The following is a 16,256-nucleotide window of genomic DNA, read 5'->3' as shown; positions in this document are numbered from 1 at the left end:
CAATATGGGTGAGATATGCTCTCTCCTTCTAGTCCCCGTTAGTACTCTAGCTGCAGCATTTTGAATTAACTGAAGGCTTTTCAGGGAACTTATAGGACAACCTGATAATAATGAATTACAATAGTCCAGCCTAGAGGAAATAAATGCATGAATTAGTTTTTCAGCATCACTCTGAGACAAGACCTTTCTAATTTTAGAGATATTGCGCAAATGCAAAAAAGCAGTCCTACATATTTGTTTAATATGCGCATTGAATGACATATCCTGATCAAAAATGACTCCAAAATTTCTCATAGTATTACTAGAGGTCAGGGTAATGCCATCCTGAGTAAAGATCTGGTTAGACACCATGTTTCTAAGATTTGTGGGGCCACGTACAATAACTTCAGTTTTATCTGAGTTTAAAAGCAGGAAATTAGAGGTCATCCATTTCTTTATGTCTGTAAGACAATCCTGCAGTTTAGCTAATTGGTGTGTGTCCTCTGGCTTCATGGATAGATAAAGCTGGGTATCATCTGCGTAACAATGAAAATTTAAGCAATGCCGTCTAATAATACTGCCTAAGGGAAACATGTATAAAGTGAATAAAATTGGTCCTAGCACAGATTCCCCATTTCCATGAACAAATTGTAATATATTAGATAAATATGATTCAAACCACCGCAGCGCAGTGCCTTTAATACCTATGGCATGCTCTAATCTCTGTAATAAAATTTTATGGTCAACAGTATCAAAAGCAGCACTGAGGTCTAACAGAACAAGCACAGAGATGAGTCCACTGTCTGAGGCCATAAGAAGATCATTTGTAACCTTCACTAATGCTGTTTCTGTACTATGATGAATTCTAAAACCTGACTGAAACTCTTCAAATAGACCATTCCTCTGCAGATGATCAGTTAGCTGTTTTACAACTACCCTTTCAAGAATTTTTGAGAGAAAAGGAAGGTTGGAGATTGGCCTATAATTAGCTAAGATAGCTGGGTCAAGTGATGGCTTTTTAAGTAATGGTTTAATTACTGCCACCTTAAAAGCCTGTGGTACATAGCCAACTAATAAAGATAGATTGATCATATTTAAGATCGAAGCATTAATTAATGGTAGGGCTTCCTTGAGCAGCCTGGTAGGAATGGGGTCTAATAGACATGTTGATGGTTTGGAGGAAGTAACTAATGAAAATAACTCAGACAGAACAATCGGAGAGAAAGAGTCTAACCAAATACCGGCATCACTGAAAGCAGCCAAAGATAACGATACATCTTTGGGATGGTTATGAGTAATTTTTTCTCTAATAGTTAAAATTTTATTAGCAAAAAAAGTAAATAAGTCATTACTAGTTAAAGTTAAAGGAATACTCGGCTCAATAGAGCTCTGATTCTTTGTCAGCCTGGCTACAGTGCTGAAAAGAAACCTGGGGTTGTTCTTATTTTCTTCAATTAGTGATGAGTAGTAAGATGTCCTAGCTTTACAGAGGGCTTTTTTTATAGAGCAGACTCTTTTTCCAGGCTAAGTGAAGATCTTCTAAATTAGTGAGACGCCATTTCCTCTCCAACTTACGGGTTATCTGCTTTAAGCTGCGAGTTTGTGAGTTATACCACGGAGTCAAGCACTTCTGATTTAAAGCTCTCTTTTTCAGAGGAGCTACAGCATCCAAAGTTGTCTTCAGTGAGGATGTAAAACTATTGACGAGATACTCTATCAATCATACAAATCATATTATCATATTACAGGCTATTTTTTAGAATGTAACTCCAGCGATTAATGAGGGACCACTGTAACACTTTTTTGATTATACTACAAAACAATTGATACGACAGCCACTTTTGACGCTCTATTGGCACGCGTCGTGATTGGTGGAGTTCTTTTTCATTGCCGTCTTTCCGGCTTCCATGTCGTAAAATGAGGGTGTGTCTGAAGCAGAGTCTGAATATTTATGGGCGTGTTTATTATAATTACGTTCGTTTCGACCCGCCGCATTTATCAAGATCACGTCAGGCATACGCCAGAAATGGGCAGGTGCGCACTGCTTGATACATGTCACGGCGACTTTGGTGTATTTCAAGTTTACGCCGTAAATTTACGCCACAAGTGCGCAACATTGATACATGAGGCCCATTGTCCTAGAAAATAAGAGATTTTATTTTTACATTTTATCAAGAATATGCAAGGGTGGTGGCCAAGTGGTTAATGCGCTTGGTTTCAGTTCAGAAGGGTCCTGGTTCACATCCCACCCCTGCCACATTTCTCCATGTAATGTGGAGTTGTGTCAGGAAGGGCATCTGGTGTAAAACCTCTGCCAATTCAACATGCAGATCCACCTTGGATTTGCTGTGGCGACCCCGAGTGCAAAACAAGGGAGCAGCTGAAGGGACTTACTTTACTTTACTATCAAGAATATGTTTTTCAGTCCAGGATCCTGAAAAGTCTTAGCATTGACAAGGCAGTCTCTGAGTACCTTCTAGTTAAAGCATATTCTTGGGGATAAGGTGATGGCTGCCATCAAAAAATTGATACCTTACTCAATCATAAAGCAATCACGAGATCATAAGTGGAGTCAGAATGAGTTTTCAGTAGATAAAGACTTGGAGTACCAATATAGTTCCAGGTCCAGTCCCACTCACACTGTCTGTTTGTCCTTGGGCAAGACGCTTCACCTGTAATGTCCCCGTCCACCCAGCTGTAATGCTTAATCGACTGTTAAATTAATCACCAAATTTTGATAATCAATTACTAATTTTGAATTTTTTTTTAAAAAGTTTCAAATATCCAGAATCTTTGATTTCACCTCATGACATATGAATATTATCTCCTTTTTTTGGGGCGGGGGGAGTATTTTTAGTAAATTCCTGTCTGACAATAAACTGAGTATCTTTGGGTTATGTACAAAAAAAGACATTTGAGGATGTCATCTTGGGATCTGGAAACATTGATCAACATTTTTCATCATTTTTGACATTTTACCAACCAAAGAACTCATCAATGAATCAGGAAAATAACAATAATTAATTGTCATTTGCAACCCTAAATGTTCAAAGTTTATGCTTAAGTATTGATTGGTTGTGAACACTGTGAATATGATGTCCGATTTTCTTCTTCTTGTGATATTTCAGTGTCAGACAGACATCAGTTCAAGAATGAACAGGTGATGTATCGCTTCCGCTATGATGACGGCACCTACAAGGCCCGCAGCGAGATGGAGGACATCGTGTCGAAGGTGATTAACAAAACAGAATTAATATATGCTCACCAATAAATAAACATTAAATTAAAAGTACAGAGTCATAAGTATCTGTATAACTGAATATATGAGTGTTTTATATTAGATTAAATTATGTAAAAATCATATTTGGATTCTAAATTTTAATTAGGCTGCATTAACATCACCGGTTGATGAGACCTGAATCTGAGTTATTTATGTATTTATTTGTTGCCAGATCTGATTTCTTTGTGTTCACGTTAATGTTTGCAAACTACCTGTGACTGATCACAGCAGTCGCTTCAGATATGACTCAGATCTCGAAGTGGGCACGTGTGTGGCCCGTATCTCAGGAACGAGACGATCTCATCATCCTGCATCTGTCATGTCTGATCTTGGCTGATATTGTTAATGTGAAAACAGGCTGACTGGATGTCGGTGACTGACAAACATGAATATAAATTGTCCAAACAAACACTCTGATTAACACTGCTTCAGCTGGTAGTGTGAATATACTGTACCTTAGTCATCAGTCATAATTAATCATGGCGCTGTTGCTTTCTTGTCATTATTCATCATCATTAGCAGGACTTGAATGCAACCAATCACATGGGAGAAAGTCGGCAAAGTTAGACCTTCACACAGTTGAGACAATCTGCTGAAGTTCAAACCAAGCGCCAGAAAGCTGGTAGAAAGTCATCAGTTACTCGTATAAAAGCTCTTTAACAACCACCGTTTGCAGAACACAGTAAAGCCTGAATGCAGAATACACAGACTACAAAATACACAGAACATTATGAGAAATTGTCGACATGGGAACTCCGATGCGATGGTTTTCATTTTCTGAATCGGTTCCGTATTATTCCCATTCGTCTCACATCTGTTCTCACTGCCGTCTTTGTAAACCGTGATAATGTTGACGTTGACAACAGAAGGGATTCCTGTGAGCGACTGCTCACTGTACTGTGCGTGATGAAGAACTAATGAAGTTCAAGTGGTTCTGAAGAAAAAAGGGGGTCCGACCCTGTCCTGGCATGTTTTACCTAACAAAGTGACCAGTGACAGTACATGTGGAGGGTGTGTTCTTTTAACTTTTGGCATGTTACAGGAGTAATTTCATTGTATGTTCTTTGAATGATACAATGACAGTAAAGCCATTCTGATTCTGACTGCTTTCCCACGGTGCAGCCAGTGAGCTGGACATCATTATATGACAACTAATTTCATTTTTCTTTATTTAATTAAACCTTTATTTAACCAGGTTTGTCCCATTCAGATTGAGATCTCTTCTGCAAGGAAGACCTGGACAATTCTAAAGTTTCCAATTCACCTAACCTGCATGTCTTTAAATGTGGGAGGAAGCCGGAGCACCCAGAGGAAACCTATGCAAACATGGGGAGAACATGCAAACGCCACATAAAAAGGTCACAGGTGGGAATCGATCCCATGACCTTCTTGCTGCAAGGCAACAGTGCTAACCACTAAGCCATCGTGCTGCCAAAATAGTAATACTATTATTACTTAATAGTAAAATAGTGCTACCTAAATAGCAGATCCTTGTCATTTGATTGGTGGATTGTGTGAGATGTGACATTGATTATTTGTCCTGTTATACTGAGAATTAGTTTAGTGTATAAGAGTTATTTTTCATGCATTTTGGTTCTATATGTGTGACTCCACTGAATAAATTTATTACCTTTTCACAAAAATGTGTCCATGATACAAGGAAGCTCAATCCAGTACACCGTAAGATGATTAGAAGCTTACACAGTGTTCTTTAGCAACGTCTTTAGCAACCATAGAAGCACCACCAGATGAAGAATTGGACAAATTAGCTTTTTTCTTTTCTTTTTTTTTTTTTGCTGGATTGAGGAAAGCGGATGTTTGCTTCCGCGCACGCCACTTTGATCCGCAGTGGTTCACACTAGTCAGTCAGTCACTCAGTCATAACTTCAGTTTTACTGACCCAGTTGTCATTAAACTTGATATATCCATTATGTGTTGTTACCCCAAGAAGCATATTGCTGTTGGATTCAAAAGGTCAAAGGTCGAGGTCAGCAAAGTGTCCTTTTGAAAACATTGTGAGCGCAATAACTTTTTTTTTTAACTACTGGATTGTCACCAAACTTCCTCAAGAAGGCTTTTCACTTTGGGGTCAACAGGTTGAAGGTCAAGGTCACTGGCGCATACTTTGTAAAACTATTATGAGCATGATAACATATTTTCTAGTTGCCTGATTGTTACCAAACTTGATATGAGTGTTAGGCATGGTGACCCCAAGAAGCATATTGATTTTTGTGGTCAAAAGATCAACTGTCAAAATCACTGAACTGTATTTTGTAAAAGCGATTTGCAGAAAAGCATCATTTGTCCATGGTACACTCAGCAATGTTTGCCCAAAACACTGTGGGTTAGTACCAACTTTGCACTTGTTCACTAGCATAAGCAGAGGATAATCAGTTATACAAATCTTGTTCATGCTGTTGGCACAGATCCTTTGCTTCTTGTCAAAATGTCACATTCAAGCGAAATATGAATAAATCCACTAATGAAATAAATCAGTAAGTTTGTTTTGTTGTCATCGATCTGAGTTCCAGGATCACATGAAAAAAAATCTTGTTTCGTTTTTCTTAAGTGAACTGGTGCCCTCAGGTTAAGACTTTTCACAGCTCAGCCTTTTGTCCTGAAGCCATGCTTGTACTTGTTTTCTGAAGGTGTGTGTGTGTGTTCTATGACTCAGTGACTCCGTGTTCTTCTACTACAGGGTGTCAGACTGTACTGCCGCCTTCACAGCCTCCACACGCCTGTCATCAAGTGAGTACCTGCCCTTCTCATCCCCCTTCTCTCCCCCGTATGCTAATGCACCCTCTCCCCAGGTGCATGGATGCATATTTATGAATGGATCGTATTCGGGCACATTGACCTTTTTGTAAAGCCCAAATAATTGGCAGCGCTGCCCTGAAAGCCAGACCTCAGACCTCATTCCCCTCCAACTCAGAAACCGAGTCAGGTTTGTGCTGCTGAAGGTTCACAACTCAGTCATGTCTGGTTTTCATACATAACTGTGGGTTTATGAGCAGGTTGGTGCTGCCTCTGCTCACATTTTGTTTGCCACTGTGGGGGGGAGCACTGCCTACCACTATCAGACATGTGACCACTCTCAGAGCCTCATGCTGACCTTTGGCCTTTTATAAGGGTTTCAAGGTGTGGAAGCAACAGCGAAACAAGCATAACTCAACCGATTTATAACATTAAAACTGAGCCACCAAGCGGTTCCTAGTCCATTTAGATCAATGCAAAGGTCTGCGTATAAAATCGATTTTCAGCTTGCATCTCTTATTACACCCATCGTAATAATGATCTCACTTCATGCAAATTTCATTCATGCAGAGGAGTAATCCCCAAAATGGCACGTCCCTCACATATTTATTCCTTGTCTGTCACAGTGCTGACCTTCACGCTCCTCCTCCCGCACCCTTTCCTCCATTTTTCACCCTCTGATTGAAGCACTCAGGGTTTGGCACTGACGCACACAAAGAGCTTTTGATGTGAGGCAAAATCCTCCCTACACAGAAAAACAAATTCTTTCTGCCAGCTAAGTATTACGTATGTAACACGTTTTCAGTTTTGTAATTCATCAGCGTGCTGTTTGAATAACAACTGTCCTGTCATTTCTAAATCATACATTCTGTTCTCTTAACCTCTGAGTCCTCATTGTTTCATAACCGACTATAACAATATTAATGAATCATGAGAAAGTGAATTCAAATAATGGGGACTGCCTCATGTAATATGGAGACGCTCACTTTTCAGAGTGTTTAGCGGCCGTATTCTGCTGTCAATCAGTGCACTTTACGTCTATCGATCTGGATTGTGGCCGTTTACACTCTGGGTGGACCGCACACAGCTTGTGTCTCACTCATTGCAGTGAAGATAACACTCACACACCCATGCAGTCACACTGCTAACCCACACATCCTGTGAAGTGTTTTCTGGTTTAGATGTGCACACGACAGAGGTGGGACGAAGTCACTCTCAAGTCATGAATCAGTAAGTCCCAAGTCAAGTCTCAAGTCATAATGACCACCAGTTGTTTGCAAGCTGACTTGAGACTTGACTTGGGACTTGCTCATTCATGACTTGAGAGTGACTTGATGGTGACTTCGTCCCACCTCTGGTACACGATGAGCAGATTGTGGATGTGAACAAATTAGAAAAGAAGGTGGTCTTCCTCTGAAACCTCAAACAACATGTGCAAATGGCAAAGATTTTTAAAAAAAGGCCTTATTTTGCAATGTTGATGAAAGTGGTTTGGATCCAGAGCCATCCCAATAAACAACAGGGCTATTCCACAGGGTGCCGGTCCAGTATGATCGGACGTGATCTCAAACATGCAAAAATGGAATGGAGTGGCTTAATCTGGATTGTCATCTAACAGGCATCTCATGAAGTGCAAACCTGGCAACTGGCTGCCTTATAAAGGGCAGACCTGGCAACTCACTCAAAACAAAAGAAAGGAGCTACGCCCTCAGCCAGACATGAACAAAAACTGCAACAAATGCTGCTTCGGCTGCAAATTTTTCCCCTGATGGAGCACGATCGAACTAAGATTACCCGTTTAAAGAAGTTTGAACATGACTGAAGCCATTCAGATTACACATACCCTGAAGTTACAATGTACTGTCAACGATTTAGAGAATCTGGATAAAAATTTTGAGCAGTTTAAAAAACTGGATTCCAATTTCAAATCTGGTACCAATGATGGCCGTAACTACTACGTATGCCAAGTTTGTCCAGGATTGTGAAAGATGGATCAAGAAGTTATTACAATGCTTCAAAACATGCCCCAGTTTGCTATTTAGGATTAAACAGGAAGGAACGGCACTCTGTGGAATAGCCCTATAAAGGGTTCTTTCATTGTGAGAGAACATTAGCTACGACATTTTGGTCTGTGCATGATCCAGCACGCAGATACCTCAGGGTTGAAGACCGCATTAGCTGGAGAAGGCAAAGGGGACACACGTTTCACCTGACTGTGGCAGATACATGGTGACTTTTGAGAGGTAGGGATGTTTGCCTGGGTGGTTGCCATCCAGGGCCTGGGGCAGTTCCCAGACTTGACTTTCCTGATGTATGCTCCAACCCTACATAAAACTTTACAAAAATCATTTCGGAATTTGGAGGACCTTGCAAAAACAAACAAACAAACAAAAAACCAACCAGTGAACAAATTTGGATGAAAACATCAGGATATGATGGTAATAATACACACTGTGCTCTCCATATTCCACCTGATGCAAAGCGGCACAGAGTAGAATCCAAGCGTCATATTTTACCTGCTACAGTTGTCATTTTTACATTCAGCAACAATGTTCTTGAAATACCAATCCCACTGGTGCTCATTTTTTGAGCCAAGGGCTTGTCTAAAAACAAGGTGCTGTCAGGCAAAAAAGCTGGTGTGTTGATATCTTCTCCAAGAAAAAAAGTATATGCCTTAGTGCACTAAAATCCATGTTTAAACTCCAGAGAAATTCGATTTTATGTGGTTTTCACATCATTTACTGGAAATATTCCCTTTCTCCTTTAGGGACAGAGACTATCATTTGAAAACCTTTAAATCTGTGGTGCCTGCGAGCAAACTGGTGGACTGGCTTCTCTCACAGGTAAAAATCATTGTGACTTTTATTTAATCCACATCACAAAAGACACAGATCATGTATCAAATGACATTTGCTGTGATTACTGAGAATGACCAGGGGCCTCATGTAGGAAGTGTGCTTACGTCCGTCCGTCTCCACACTAATGTTCACATGTATTAAAAGTGAAATGACCGTGGGAATGTGTGGTGTGTCATGCAAAAATCCAGGCTGCCATACGCACATTTCTACAGCTACTGTTCCATCTCAGACACATGGAGCTAATGCTGGGAAACGTTAACAGTGTGAAATCAAGAAGTCATCAGAGTGATGTGCACCTCAGAGACACACTGATGAACAATTAACACACCCATGTGTTTGCAATTCTATGAATGGATGTAAAAGCATGCGCAAAGTGATCCAGAAAATGGCACTAACAATGGCTGCATTAGCGTTGTTAAAGCACATTGCAAATGGTGCAAGCCGACGTGAGCGTGTACTCGGGGCATTTTGGCACACACCTGACCGATCAGCCAGCTCATGCCAGTCATCCTTGCACTGAACCATGCCAGCTGTGTGGAACACAGTCATCCAAATATCATCCAGGTACATTCCAACATTACAGCGCATTTTGCAGCAAGAGCCGGTTTCCCGAATGTAACTGGAGCTAGTGACTGCACACATATTGCTATGAAGGTGCCATCACATGATGAGTTTGTTTTTGTTAATATGAAACATTTTCATTCCATCAATGTTCAAATTATACGCGATGCGCAAATGTGCATCAGGCTGGAGACTGGCACAGTGTGCGATGGGGGGGGCCTCCTTGGTGGTTAAGTAGTTTATCCGTGTAACTGTTCCGAAGGAAAACCAGCACGGGCACATTTGGGCATGTGCACATTCAAATATGTTTTGTTGTTATTATTATTATTATTGTTAATATGCTTTCTTTTTCTTAACTAGAGAGCCTTTTAACAAGCCACAACTGTGTTCAGTATTTGTCAGTAAAAGCGTGTGTAATGTTGGGAATGTAACACACTGTCAGACGACGTGCACCTAATATCTTTTTACTTGATATTAGGTGCACAGTGTGTGTGCATTGCTCTGGCCTCAACATTTACACACACGAACACTTATTTAATTTTCTTTTTACATTACAGCGAGCTGCATGAGAGAACGGAGACTGAGCCACAGTTTTCATTGTTTTTGCACATTGTCTCTAAAAGTTGTTAAATTTTTACACACAACAACATGTTAAGGTTCGTTAGTGGCCTATAAAATTGTTCACGGACTGGCAGCTCCCTACCTGGCTGACCTGGATGAGCCTTACGTACCGGCTCGGGCCTTGCATTCGCAGGGTGCAGGACTTCTTTGTGTTCTTAGGGTGAATAAAAAGTTTGTGGGTTACAGAGTTTTATCGTGCCCCTGCTCTGTGGAATGATCCTGTGCAAATAAGGCAGTCGGATTCCGTAGAGACTTTTAAGTCTAGACTTAAGACCCACCTGTTTTCCTAGTCTTATCATTAGTATATTATGTTTTTACGTCCTTTTTATTCTTTTTACTCTATGTTTTTACTTTTTTATCATGCCTTTTGATCTTTTAATTCATTTTGTTTTGTTTTCGAATTGTGGTGTGTGAAGCACCTTGAGGTGGCCCTGTTGTGAATTGGCGCTATACAAATTAATAAATTAGAAATTTGATTTTGAACACAGAGACAATGGTAGACATCATCAAACACAATACACTCCACACTTATGGTGCCATCAGCACGACACAACCAAACTGTTTGAATAAATTTGCATTTTCAGATGGAGGTGTGGCCAGGGAGGAGTTTGGTACGTGTGCTCGATTCCAAGTTCAGTGGAATGTACAAACCGAACGTGCGTGGATCCATGCCTACGCATACTTTGATACATCTGAATATTTCTGTGCTTACGCTAATTTCTGGGTTTTGGAGAACGCCAAGTTTCAGTAGGAAATCCACGCAGGTTTTTGTACATGAGGTTCCAGGTTGACATTTTTGGTTCACTTTGAATATTTATGCAGCAGTAAGTTTGTTGGACTGCATATGCAAATGCAAGTGAAAAACATTTGTTTTAATTATTATTGCAGGTTTAAAGTAGATGCATTGTTTAAGCAAACTTCCAATTTGCAAGTGGAGCAGTAATTTTTGTTTTTCAGGGATGCATTGCTTTGCTCAGAGCGTATAGAATCCAGTCGGGGATTGTTAGCTGCTTTGTGCTGCTTCCACAACTAACAGAGATGTGTAGCAGCTTGTTTGATCATTTCCAGAAAGTAGCACCAACAAATTATCATCACCAAGGCACCACATTCATAACCGGTGTATTATAAAAACGTCAGACTTGAACTGTGTAGACAGATTTCTCATAGGCACGCACAACTGTTTTGTTCAGCCATTCCCAAACTTAAGAATGCCAGGGCCCCACTTTAAAAACTGAAAATCACCTGTGGCCCACCCAAAACCTTTACTCACAATTTCGATTGACAAACTGAGACTGAGATGAAGAATTTCCATATATTTTGTGTGTGTGTGTGTGTGTGTGTGTGTGTGTGTGTGTGTGTGTGTGTGTGTGTGTGTGTGTGTGTGTGTGTGTGTGTGTGTGTGTGTGTGTGTGTGTGTGTGTGTGTGTGTGTGTGTGTGTGTGTGTGTATAAGTGTGGGCTCCAGCCCGAGAAATACTTGGGTATAAGCTCAACAATGCTGCTAAAACAACTGCTAAACAAAGCCTCATAGCTCTGGTTATTAGGCTGAAGATATACACCAGAGAAGCAGGGACCAAGAGAATAAATGGCCTGTTCTCCAGTGACCCATCCAGGGTATACTCCTGGCTGAAAAGGAAAAATAGTAGCACATGGACAGACCTGCCTAGAGCTGAGACTGGGCAATACTTGAAGAACATCTGGGAGAAAGAGGCCTCACGCAGCACCCATGCCAAGTGGCTGGTCGATCTAAGAGCACACCATAGTGAACTCCCAGAAGAAGAACCAGTCAACATCATGAAGTCAGACATCCAACAACCCATCTCAGGAATGAAGAGCTGGACCATATATGAGCCACACCTACTGGCTGAAGATGCTAACAGCATTAATGTTCTAAGATTCTTAAAAAAGTGGTTTTGCAGCAGCTTGTGGGCCACCTTACTGAGAATAATTTCTTTGAGCCATTGTAGTCTGCATTTAGAACGCATCATTCCATGAAGATAGCTCTCACTAAAGTAGTAGTAAATGATCTTCTGCTTGCAATGGATTCAGATGGCACTACGGTTCTGTTACTGTTAGATATTAACACAGAGGTGGAAGAAGGTCAGCCACAAGCAAACACAGGTGCTGAAAAGCCAGTTCAATGGCAGGAGTAAGATCCGAGCTATCAATGCATATGCCCCACCAGTCATCAGATACCCAGCTTGAATAAATAACCTGGCCACAGGAGGAGCTAGATGCCACTGATGTCAAGACATGAAAACTCTTTACACTGCTTGGACGTTTCCACCCAAAGTTCAGCACCCTCAGGCTCTATGAGCAATGGAAAGAGGGAGGGTGAGGATTAGTTAGTGTCAGAGCCACAATCCAGGATGAGATGAGGAGCCCGTCCAAGATCAGCCGCTACAAGAATGCATCAGACAGCTGAAGGCAGATGGCATTAAGGAACAGGAGGAGGTATCATGGTAGACCAAGCCCCCTCCATGGGATGTGCCATCATCAGATAGATGATGTGGCTGACATCAAGAAGGACTACCAGTGGCTAGAAAAGGTCTGTCTAAAGGACCGCACAGAGGCTCTGATCATGGCAGCACAAGAACAAGCCCCAAGCACCAGATCCATAGAGGCAGGAGTCTACCACAGCCGACAGGACCCAAGTTGCAAGCTGTGCGCATGTGCCCCAGAGACAAGATGCAAGCTGGGACGGTGTACACCAGCTGTTGAGAATCATGTACAGGAACATCTGTGCTGCATATGGATAAGATGTTTTTCAAAATAAGGGTATTCGCACTTGTCTGAAATCCACCTCATTTGAGCATAAAAACCTTTTTTGCCCTTTTTTAAAAAATGCACATTTCCATGAAGAGTATTTTCAGTTCAGTATTTTCAGTCCTTAAAACTGCACAATTTGGGGGGTAATGGGAACTCATCTAGTGATGCAACTTTATAAATTTGTGTTGCTTTATACACGTCATCATCTTCACTCCACCAAACTGCTCAGTTCTACAGTCCGTTACATCTGCTGTGTGTGAAGGTGCTTTAAAAACTTTTTTTTTTTTTTTGGTATTATACATGACCGACTGTGTTTCATTGTTTTGGTTTCCCAGGGAGACTGCTCGACCCGCGAGGACGCTGTGACGCTGGGTGTGGGGCTCTGCAACAACGGTTTCATGCACCACGGTCAGTTCCTTTCTGAGTCATAGCTGCATACGCACATGAGTCCATGAATATAGTCCATGGGGAGAAAAACAAACTTTACTGTACTGTTTCTTTTTTTAATGATATGGATGTCTCGTTTGTCCCATCATTCTGTCTACATTTTCTCACTTTGCAGTTTGTTCTTCAGTTAGGCTTTCTGTCTCCCCACAAAAATGTAATGTTGGCCTTTCCTCACCTTTGTCACAAGTAGCAAAAAGGGACAACATGTTTTTGCACATGCAGTTTATGCATGTCTCAGTGACTTTGCTGCCCACATTGTAGTGGACAGTGATGCCAGTAACGCGTTACTTAGTAACGCGTTACTCTAATGCAACCACTTTTTTAGTAATGAGTAATGTAATGCGTTAATCTTTCCGAATCAGTAATCAGATTAAAGTTACTTCTCCAAGTCACTGTGCGTTACTATTATTTTTGCATTGAGTCGATAGCAGCATTAAACTTGGCCCGTGGGCAGGAGGTCGGTGTTTGACTGAACTGCCCACTTTAAGCGAGCTGTGAGCTTTTCATCCGCGGTTTTCTGCAGCAAGCTACGACTCGTCCTCACCTCTTAAAGCGCGGTGATCAGCACACCTGCACTGAGCTTTACAAAGAAATTTTATGCTTTTTTTCTTCTTTATTTATAATTCTGAGCTGAGCCGCTCCGTATCTGCTGCTAAAAACAGCTGATCCTCCGCGACGCGTCAACAACTAACACTATTTTCCATTCAAATGCACCTAAACTCTCTTTCTGAGGACCACATGATGTGAACATGCAATAAAACTTTCTTACCTGTAAATCTGGTCATGTTTTCTGCATAAATAAATGTTATCCATTCTTTGTGCTCAAACACCAAAGCAGGGGCGAATCCAGATGGAATGGGGGTGTGGGGCAAGGATGTGCCCCCCCACAACACCCCTAGATTGAAGGTCCAGTTTTTGAAGCTATTTTTTTACTACAACTACTAATACTACTTATAATAATAATAATTTTGACAAGTAAAATGTTTAGAGAGAATTTATATGTTAGAAAAATGTTAGAAAGAATTTAATTACATTTATAAACAATGTAGGTTAGAAATGGCAAGTTTTACTGTTACAGTGCTGTCAACAGTTAAATTTGAGGTCAAGAAAGAGGTCTTTATTTGACTTTTTATAAAAACAAGTATTTATTTTCATTGAAGTCAAGAAAGGGTGACTATAAAGTGAGTTTTGGCAAAACAAGTATTATTGTCATGTTGAGGTGGCAGAGGGTTGTTGTCGGCAACCGGGGGAAAGTAACTAAAAAGTAACTAGTAATCTAACTTAGTTACTTTTACAATTGAGTAATCAATAAAGTATCTAAGTTACTTTCTCAAGGAGTAATCAGTAATCAGTAATTGGATTACTTTTTTAAAGTAACTGTGGTAACACTGGTAGTGAAACAGCTTTGGTTCCGTCCCTGCATGCTGTACATAAACAGCATCAGCTGTGTTCACAAACCAGTGCTGTTTGGCTTGGCTACGTATCTGTCTGGGTCAGTCTGCTGAACTGTGATTGCAGGTTAACATCAAAGTAGCGATTGGTCAGTTTGTCAACTCGGTGCACTACACCAGAATGCCATTTAAAAAAAGAGAAACCTTGTTAAAATACTCGTGTAGGAACCCAACTGATCCCATTGTTAGGTTCCTTTACGTGGTGAGTGATGTCAAAAAGAATTGGACAGGAAAGTATTAAGTATTAAATGAATAAAAATTATTAAGAATGAAAAACAAATGTAAAATAATTTAAATTTAATTAATGCATTAATCTGCTGCTTTTTCATCTCCTTGAGGTGGTGCTTCTTACCTTTGCACAATTTGTCAACTTTGTTCACTGAATTGGTGTATAAGCTCTAACAGGGACAAATATATGATTTTAGGGTTTACAAATGTTTTTGACCATTAAACTTTATTCAAAAACATATTCACGATGTCGGACATTCTGAAGGATCAAAGCACTAAACAAAATAAACTCCAAGGTTAAAAGAATAAATGCAAGTCATAAAAGTACAATCCAGCAATGCACAAAAATAATGAGCTGAAAAAAAGACAAATGTACTCATGTCTTTATTCTAGTGTTTCCAACAGGCCAGCAATCTGTCAATTTCTTTTGTCCAAACTGCATAAAAAAATAATCCAATATGTTGTTCATTACACATCTATTCAGCCATCTTGCTTATATGTGGAATTTAACAGTCCTTATGTTACACACCACAAGCTGAGGGCTTCCTGCATAAATCTACTGTTCACTTCCCCAAGTTGCTGTGGGCCAGCATTCTGTGTCACTTGACATCCAGTATATTGTCGAATGCATGCTTATTTCCACATCGTTCTTATTTTTTTATTTGTAACTTCTTGTGTTAAGTAACAGCACACACTGTGGTGTGCACATGTGCTACACAGAATTCCTGTCTGTTGTTAATAAGCAAGTTCCAGTTACAGAAAAAAGGTGCAACTTATACTCTGGCATGACTTGTGAGTTGGAGAATCACAAAATCTGTGCTCTTTTCTTGCACTTGGATAAACAAACAGCCTTCAAACCCCTCAGCACCAGTCAGATGTTCGAATGGTACTGCTCAAGGTAGCGCCACAAAGTTTGAGATGGTCCAGTGTGTTGCTGCATCCACCACACCACAGAACTGCCCCTAGGCCCTGGTTGGCAGACAACTGGTCCATCCCTTTGTCTCAAAAGTAACCATCTATTTGTCACAGTCATATGAAATTTGAGCATTATCTTAGCGCTGTCCAGGTGCTAGCATCTTCAACGCAGAGGGACCTGCTTCCTGGATAAACACGCCATATGTCCAAAATGTCACAGTTGACATTCCTTCACCTTAGGTCACTCGTTAGCATCCAAATCACGCAACCATACAGTAAAACGGGAAACATCAGGACCCTAAAGACTTTGACCTCCTTTCTCCTGCAAAGATATCTTCATTGTCAAACATCTCTGTCCAGTGCTGGAGCCCTTCCAAAACTGATTTTCCTTTCA

At 40.6% G+C, this 16,256-nt stretch overlaps 1 protein-coding gene across 7 annotated transcripts in view; it reads left to right on the top strand.

The window, feature by feature from the left end:
• prex1 (phosphatidylinositol-3,4,5-trisphosphate-dependent Rac exchange factor 1) overlaps positions 1 to 16,256 on the top strand; it is a 275,267-nt gene that overhangs the window by 154,773 nt on the left and 104,238 nt on the right. For all 7 annotated transcript variants that reach the window (XM_034173311.1, XM_034173310.1, XM_034173315.1 and 4 more), the window contains exons 12-15: positions 3,108 to 3,211; positions 5,958 to 6,007; positions 8,781 to 8,856; positions 13,157 to 13,229. In XM_034173311.1, the coding sequence (XP_034029202.1) occupies positions 3,108 to 3,211; positions 5,958 to 6,007; positions 8,781 to 8,856; positions 13,157 to 13,229 (303 nt within the window). The remainder of the gene's footprint in view (positions 1 to 3,107; positions 3,212 to 5,957; positions 6,008 to 8,780; positions 8,857 to 13,156; positions 13,230 to 16,256) is intronic.

The sequence above is a fragment of the Thalassophryne amazonica genome, chromosome 6, assembly GCF_902500255.1.
Source record: "Thalassophryne amazonica chromosome 6, fThaAma1.1, whole genome shotgun sequence".
Lineage (NCBI taxonomy): Eukaryota > Metazoa > Chordata > Actinopteri > Batrachoidiformes > Batrachoididae > Thalassophryne > Thalassophryne amazonica.
Note: the sequence above shows the minus strand (reverse complement) of the source record. Positions and strands in the feature narration are given on the sequence as shown.